Source organism: Sinocyclocheilus grahami, unplaced genomic scaffold (genome assembly GCF_001515645.1).
Source record: "Sinocyclocheilus grahami isolate Dianchi unplaced genomic scaffold, SAMN03320097.WGS_v1.1 scaffold1294.1, whole genome shotgun sequence".
NCBI classification, from domain to species: domain Eukaryota; kingdom Metazoa; phylum Chordata; class Actinopteri; order Cypriniformes; family Cyprinidae; genus Sinocyclocheilus; species Sinocyclocheilus grahami.
Window position 1 is genome coordinate 381,388 of NW_015506473.1, and position 8,675 is coordinate 390,062.

An 8,675-nucleotide genomic window follows, 5' to 3' on the forward strand; every position below is an offset into this window, starting at 1 on the left:
TTCTTCTACAGTGGTTATATACTGCTGACCTGGCAGCTCCTCGTGATGGTCGTCATGGGATTCACAGGAACGCTGTGTTTTTTCATGGTGGAGAGGATGCAGAATATGTCAGCTGACACACAGGAGTATTAGTTTGGGGTCTTTCTCAGGACACATTTCAGTAAGTTAAACATTTATTGTATCTCAGGATTGTATCTTTATGATTGAAAGCATAAAAAATTCAATCACAGCTATTAAGTGAGACTGGGGGCATTTCTAACAAAAAACTAAATAATAAAAAGTGTCACCCACAACATTGTTTAATATAGACTGTATATTTTTTATTTTTGTGGAAAAAATTAAACGGTGGAAAAAATACAAGACTGACACGGCAATAATAATAAAAACAGTAATATTAACTTTACATTTTACATTAACAAATGTAACTCTCAATGTGCATCAAACAATAAAAGGCTGTAAAACATATATATAGCAGATTGATCAGGATTATCTAAGACTATTAATACACATGCACTAATGAATTTGAGACAAATCTAGATAGACTTACAGGTGGTGAACTCAACTGTTGCGCTCTGGTCACTAGATATACTATGATCATTATAGTCAGAGCTCATTGTTGCTGTCAGAATGTAGTTGGTATTTGGCTGGAGATTTTTGGCCACAATCTCAAAGTATCCCACTGTGTTCGGCACTGTCTTGGATATCTGTATGAACGTGTATATATATACACACACACACACACACACACATTAATATACACATTGAAATGGTTCATATTATCTATACATCATATATCATCTTCCTTACATTTTCATGTCCTCCTTTGATGCCATAGGTCAGATTTATTCTCAAGGATTCAAAAAAATTTCTTCCTGCCTAATAATGTTTTCTAATTTGAGTGGTACGGGTAGGTTTTCAATGGAAATTCGAGCATGGCACTGTCATTATGTCACGTCTGTAAACATAAAGAAGTTGTCCCGGCTACTAGGCTATTGCATGTGAGGATCCTGCAGGTGGAGGATAGTTTATAGCCTTTTCTCACAGCAGCCAGAATAATTAAATGTATCATTTTGATGGCGGACAAATCTTTGTAACCCCAGGCTATCTGTAATCAGAAGCATATTTTATATATATAAATATAATTTAATTTCATTCACATGTGAATGTCACATTCTTTATGGCAGGCACCATAAAACAACAGCTCTGTGAAAACATGTTTGAAATTCCCCTGAAGGCCTTTGGTTGAACTCAGACTGTATTTCAACATTCTGAGGTTTTATTTTAGAAAGCTAAAAACAAGGGCATACATTTACATTGCTCTTATTGAGAGGTGCTTTAGTTTTTCTTAGAATGCCATAGTGTAAGTGGACCTATAATAATTACATACAAAAATAATGAAATGTTTCATGCACGTATCAATCATCTGTTTGACAGCATAGTAATTGTACTCAGGCTGACAATAACCGTTTATGAACTGACCGAGATGAGTGGAGTCTTTGAAGAGTAAACATTTGTCCTGTTGACGATAGCAAAACAAAAAAGACAACAGTGTCATCTACATCTAAATGTATCACATCTACAAACATATTTTTTTTGTTGAAACAACATCCTATAGAAAAATACAAGTTCTATTCACAGACTGAGTCAGCAAGTATAATGCCATTAGCAAATATCGCATAATGTAATAAAAAAAGTCAATGCCAAGAAAAATAATACATGACTTCCAGGAGAATTTAAGTCACTGTATAACCTCTTATTGTTGAAAGAGTGGATCCTGGATTTCGGTATTAAACAAAGTTTCTTATTACTGGTAATATTTTCAAAGAAATGCAACTGTAGAGATCAATAGTTAAAATGTAAACATACCCATCATTTGTTTTCACAGCATAATTAAACCGAATAAGAAATGTGTTATCATGCCTTTAAAATTTGCCTTTGCAAATTTGCCTTGGTGTCATTGAGTGTATAATAAAAGTAATAAAGAAGTATGAATAACAAGAATAGTTACTGTCTATGAGCTCAACAGGCGTTTAAAGGGATACTCCACCTAAAAATGAATACTCTCTGATCATTTACTAACATGCACTTGCATTATATGGACTGAGATGGATTATTCTTCTAAAAATCTGTGTTTGTGTTCCACAGAAGAAAGAAAGTCATCTGGGACAGCATGAGATCATTTTAATGGGTGGAATATCCCTTTAAGGCATTTTCAACATCTTATTGCAGAAGTAGCTAGCAAAACCTAAATTCAAGGCATTGGCTCTAAGCCTGAATAAGTAGTGAACAAAGTTCACATAGTTCTTATTACTGGTCATATTTTGAAAAGAATGATTCCTTGTAACTGTAGACATTGCATGCAAAAAATAATGAAAGATTTCAGGCATGTACTTATTTGTTTTACAGCCCAGTTAAACACATTGATATGAATTGTCTATTTGAATAAAGGGTGAGAAATGCAAAGAAGAGGCCCACAAACTTTGCTGCACAGATGTGGGATCTTGGCCGGTGCTGTGGGGGAATTTCAAAGCTTTACACGCATTAAGTGCTTGTTCAGTACTGACGCTTGTGCTCCACTGTCCTTCTGTGCTCTTTGTCAAGCCTTGAAAAGCCTGATATCCTTCATCACATGGTGTGACACTGCCATCATGCAGAATCAGAGAAGGATAGAGTGGATTTGTGCTGGTGATGAGATTTTTTATGATGCATTTTTCATCAGCACCAACACTATTTGAAAGGTTCACACAAACATCTGGATCATTTCCCTTTTTCAAAACACTGCTGAAGCACTGATATGCGTCTTCCAGAGTATCATTAGTGGGAGAGTTATCGCATGTATCCAAGTCTGAAACTTCCCTCTTGCCAGACTGACAGTAATGATCACAGCTCAGCTCCAGGAATAAAGAATCAGGGGCTGATTCCAAATATGACATATTACTGAAAACTGATGAGCCAGAGCAATTGCCTGAATCTCGGTTTGCACGGTTGTGTTCTCTTGAGGAACTGATTCCGTTAACACTCTTGTATGACCTGCTCGTAGTAACCTGATTGTTGGGGGGGGACAGTGATGGGTTGTTTGAGATTGGACGTGATTTAAACACCTCATTTAAGGCATGCTCGACACGTAATGCGATGTTGATGGTGCTGATGTTCTCTTCCAGGCAAGCCTGGCCATAATCCACAGGCACTGACTCAACACTGTGGGAACTTTTTTCATTGTTTGTATCTACATATAATGCTGAGATCCTGTAGAGAGACAAACATGTTGTGTCATTATTAATCAGAATTAGAATGATGCCAGTCTGTCATGTGTTTCTGACGTTTTTGGGGGAAAAAAGAACAAACAAGCAAACATAAGAACATACAATTTCTTATCCTCCTGAAGGCCCAGTGTTGGAATCCAATCTACTTGGATTGGAGAGAACTTCGTAACAGATGGAGGCAAAATATGACCCTATTAAACATGAGAAAAAAATAAGGCGTTTATTTTGATCCACATTATGATGAAATATTAACATTATTGATGGTTATTGAAGGATCTTTCTCCCACCTTCTCCTCTCCAAGATTGGCATCTATTTTTGGCTTGGAGATTTTGTCCCACCAAATCGTCTTCATGCTGTAATGAAGAAGTAAAGTGTGTCAGAACTGAATTTGTCAAGGATGCATAAAGGAAGAGCAAAAAGTCAAATGTTTTGTTATCGAATGATGGAAAAACATAAAACAGAGAACTCACCTCAAAATGCAGATGAAGATAATACAAATGATGATGATTAAACCAACACAGAGAAGTGGAATCATAATTTTGGCTATTTTATTTGGGGATGAGGCTGTAAAACATATATACAGTAGATTGATCAGGATTATTTAAGACTATTAACACGCATGCAATAATGAATTTGAGACAAATCTAGATAGACTTACAGGTGGTGAACTCAACTGTTGCGCTCTGGTCACTAGATATACTATGATCATTATAGTCAGAGCTCATTGTTGCTGTCAGAATGTAGTTGGTATTTGGCTGGAGATTTTTGGCCACAATCTCAAATGATCCCATTGTGTTCGGCACTGTCTTGGATATCTGTATGAACATATATATATATATATATACGCATTAATATACACATTAATATGGTTCATATTATCTATGTATCATATATAATCTTCCTTACATTTTCATGTCCTCCTTTGATGCCATAGGTCAGATTTATTCTCAAGGATTCAAAAAAATTTCTTCCTGCCAAACCACTTTTGTCATACTGGTCATCCCAAGTTACATTAAAGTTTCCATTTTCAGTCTTTTGCACAGATAAGACTGGAGATTTCGGTTTGACTACAGAAAAGGTAAAACATATGCAAATGTGGCAGATAAGGCTGGATGAAACTAAAGAGCATGCAAATTCTACTTTATCCACAAAATAATAAGGAAAAATATTAGCAAGAACTTATAGACAACATTTATACTCACTGAAGTCTGAAGTCATGAATATTTTGCTTAATAAAACATTTGTTCCTTCCAGAAGTGTAGTACTGAAGATCTCTGTTGCAACAAACCCTTGCACTTTAATTTTGCACTCACAATTGTCACTGTGATGACTTCTCTCAAAGATGCATGTATACTTTTCAAACCTGAAATTTAAGAGATATTTGTGTCAACTGATTGCTAAATGAACAGCAATACATTTAGTTATAGAGGAACTACAGGCCTGGACAAACACTCACGTATTGAATACAGGATGTGTGATGTTGAGCTTGTATCCAGAGCAGCTTTGGAGACGGTCAGAGGAGAGACTGCATTTCATTTCTGTCTCATAGTCATTAAAACACTTCAAGTCCTCCTTTGTGGGCTCTACAGTGATTTTAAAGTTTTAAAATAAAAAGCAAACTATATCACACATGACCAAAGTAAACAGTTGTTTTGTAAAAAATAACAGTAGTTATGAGAGCAAAACATGGTGTAAAAATGAGCCATATGACCAAATTTTGAGGTATGAAAGTAAAAGTAAAAATTCAACAGAATTTGTGTCGTCTAAATCAGCACGTTCTTTAATTTATTAAAAAAACACCCACATCAGCTTTTCATCAACACGTTTTAAATAAATAAATGTATTAATTGGTAAAGCGTTACCATTAATTAACAAATGAATAAAAACTATGAATATCATGTCTGAGCCGATGGGGAAGTTTGTAATACCTTCCAGTACCTGTACTTCTCCTGAAGCTACAAAAATGAACAGTGCTACATTTGACACAATTGTGAGAGTGGCATCAGCATATAAATATGGAGATTTTATATCTAAGTATTCATAGAGAAAACAACAACAACAAACACTTACCGTAACACAGTGCGAGACAGATGAGTGTGAGGATGATCTCACACATAAGAAATGGGGAAAACATCCTGTACGTCCTATAACAAAAAACAAATATAATCTCATATATCTCCAGACAATGACACGTTACAAACTAAAACGATTCCTCGCAAAATATAGCCTAAATGTTACGTTTTCATACCTTTAGACTGCCTTTAAGAAACCGAGTTTACTAACCACTCTATAGGCAAATTAAACACAGTTAAATACGGTTTCAGTCACAACCACATACAGCAAGTAGCCCCGCAAGTAGTTTAAACCTGCTTCATATTCATATGAGCATATGCTTCCCTATTCGCAAAATGGAACTCGCGAAAAAGGGCGTTTCGAACTTTCCTGGAAAACACGCAGCAGTTCCGCCGTTCCACTGACTCCCGTCCTGCTGGAGCCTGCGCTGTTCCTGACAGACGCGCTCTCACACTGATCCCTGGCCTGCTCAAACACCACACCGGAATTCCATGGAAAACCCTCCGAGCCCACGTCAAAGACAAACAAGCAAGAATAGTCTTCGTTAGAATGTGTTATTTATGAGACAGTCAAACGCAAAGGGGATCATTATGCAAGGCTCGCAAAAGGAACCGCAAAATGACACTGCATTTCAGAGAAACCTTTTATGCAGTTTCAATTCCTCTTATGTCAGTTTCATGTCAAAATGAACAGCCTACCCCAATCTAAAATAGAAAATATATCAAAATGTTATACTATATTATTTATTTGTACATTTCTCCAACACATGTTCAGTATGGCAGACAAGACAGAGGTTTATTTTAAAAACAGAATGAGCCATGCCTATGGTCTCTCTCTCTCTCTCTCTCTCTCTCTCTCTCTCTCTCTCACACACACACACACACACACAGTTTCACAGTTTAGGTGTTAATTGGCATGACAAACATTTGATATTTGTAAATTTGTATTGCCAGCGCAAGAAAAGAGTAGTACAAAATAATATAAAGAAAAGAACAAAAACAGTAATTGAAGTATAAAAGTATACTTCAAGTAAAAGTAATTGAAGTATTTTGTGCATTCTGTGAGAAAGTGCAGCTCTGTCTCGATTTTGTCTGGATGCAGTGTGGACACAGCCTCTCTTCCTGTGGCAGCCATGTTTTCCTGTGTCTGATTGTCTCTATCATGTGTCCACTGAGTCTGTACCTGCTCAAGGTGGCTCTCAGTTTTTTATCTGTTACTTTATACAGATAGTCTGCCATAGTGTACTGGCTTTTTAGGGCCAAATAGCATTGCATTTTACTTTGTTGTTGTGTTTGAGATTCCCAATGTTTAATGTAATTGTGTTTTATTTGTGCTGTAATTTGGTTGAATTGAATGTGTTTGGCAGTATTGTTCTGGTCCAGAGTGTCAGTGTGATGAGGGTCAGTGGATGTTAGTGAAACTCTGGACCAGCTGAGAGAGGGGATTGCTTCCATTGCTCAGCTCTTGGTATTGCAGGGCTTTATGATGGTATGAGTCGGATCACTGAGTTTTAAATGCTTGCAGAATTTGCCCTTTTCTGTATTTTAATTATTAGTGGATATTTGCCTATTTCTGCCCTGCATGCATTATTTGTTGTGTTCCGATGGATGTGTAGAATATTTTTACAGAATTCTGCATGTAGGGTCTCAATTGGATGATTGTCCCATTTGGTTAGTTCTTGATTTGGATTTGTCAGTGGACTGGACCCCACAACTCACTGCCATAGAGGGCAATCAGCTTGATGACAGATTCTTATATTTTCAGCCAAATTCTTAGGAACTCTATTGGGCATTGTCGTTTTATGGCATAAAAGGCACTGCGTGTTTTATCTCTCAGTTCATTCACTGCAGAATTAAAGTTACCTGTGGATGTGATGTTCAAACCCAGGTATTGTAGTGTGATGTGGGTGTGTTCCCTGGGATCTGGGTGTTTTCTGGAATGTCATGATTGTAGTTTTCTTAAGGTTTGACTGTTAGGCCCCAGGTCTGACAGTATTGCTCTAGCAGGTCCATTTTCTGTTGTAGACCTCGTTCATTGGGAGACAGCAGAACCAGGTCATCTGTGTAGAGCAGACATTTGATTTCTGAGTCGTGTAGAGTGAGACTAGGAGCTCCTCTCTCTCTCTCTCTCTCTCTCTCTGTGTGTGTGAGCCGTACAGGAGAAACACGTAACTTCCATCTTCCATTCCACTCGGGTTCCGCTTGGAGACGCCTTGTGGTTGAAAACAGTAACAAGTCATAAAATATAAAGTTGCACAACAAATTTCACAATACAGCATGGCCTCCAGGCAATATCCCAGCAAACACAAAACGTTTTAAAAACGTAGTTGTGTTTGCTGTGAACGCCCTACATATGGGTTTTGATATAATCACTTTTTTCAAGTGCCAACCGTGTACTGGTGACAGCACGAATGAGAGAAGGAGAGTCCAAACCGCTGATAAAAACATCACAATAATCCACAAGTAAATCACATGACTTCAGTCTATCAATTAAAAGTCACATATTTTACACCTTTCTGGAGTTTTATTTTAAGTCTTGATGTCCTTAAGAATATATATTTGCAGTATACTGTAAGTACCAAAAACCATCTCAATATATTTTTACAGCTCCTCTCTCAGGAGCTCTGCAAAGAAAGAACAGGTCGATTTTGGCATGTCTAATTAATATTCATGAGCCTCTCTTCTGATTGGCCTGTTGTTTTCTGAGTGACGTACGGCCAGGCCAACCACAGGTAACTAGGGTCATGTATGCTGTAGCCTGCTGTGGATTGGTGATACTCACAAATAAGGTCAATAGAAACACCGGTAATGATGGTCACTGCTGAGGGAAATGTTGTTCGGCCTTACATGTTTGAGCCGAACTCAGACCCCGAATCACGACGACAGGAGACAACCAACCACCTCCTCCAACGCGCTTACAACAGGATGTTTCAGAATGGTAATTCATGTTTTTTTTTTCAGACACCGAATGCAGTAAATACAAACCTGACCAGCCGAGCGTTTGCGATCACGTGAACTTGAAGACACTTGTACAAATGCAGATGGGTGAAATGAATGGAGATGATTCCAGATTGGCAATGTAGTATTTAGTTTCTGTATTCTGTACTGTATTTTCCTGCACTTAAACCTGCCAGTCTAACGGATCAAACGCCGTGTATGGCATTTGAGGTAATTTGTGAATTAGCATACACTTTTAGTCTAAATAAAACAATTTGCAACTGTTACTATTACACTTGTATACAAAACTTTGTATTATGCTTGTTACAGAGTGATGTGGTTGTCACGGCGACCGTCACAGACCTACTGTGCAATGATGTAGTTTCCTGACATCCAGACTGA

General features: G+C 37.4%; 2 protein-coding genes across 2 annotated transcripts in view; one reads left to right on the forward strand and one right to left on the reverse strand.

Annotated features, from left to right (window-relative positions):
• Positions 1-160, forward strand: part of LOC107568928 (UNC93-like protein MFSD11) — a 6,540-nt gene extending 6,380 nt beyond the window's left edge. The window contains exon 8 of the mRNA XM_016254923.1: positions 1-160. This exon is cut by the window's left edge and continues 3 nt beyond it. Within this exon, the coding sequence (XP_016110409.1) occupies positions 1-132 (132 nt within the window). The 3' untranslated portion in view covers positions 133-160.
• A 1,999-nt stretch (positions 161-2,159) lies between these two features.
• On the reverse strand, positions 2,160-5,743 carry LOC107568934 (interleukin-4 receptor subunit alpha-like). The gene is made up of 11 exons (XM_016254927.1): positions 5,513-5,743; positions 5,335-5,408; positions 4,721-4,847; positions 4,467-4,627; positions 4,171-4,331; positions 3,923-4,079; positions 3,735-3,828; positions 3,551-3,617; positions 3,366-3,454; positions 2,966-3,246; positions 2,160-2,620 (listed from the first exon to the last, which is right to left on the reverse strand). Exons 2-11 carry the CDS (start codon positions 5,396-5,398, stop codon positions 2,412-2,414), a joined length of 1,410 nt encoding a protein of 469 aa, XP_016110413.1. The 5' UTR covers positions 5,399-5,408; positions 5,513-5,743; the 3' UTR covers positions 2,160-2,411.
• Between the last annotated feature and the right edge of the window lie 2,932 nt (positions 5,744-8,675).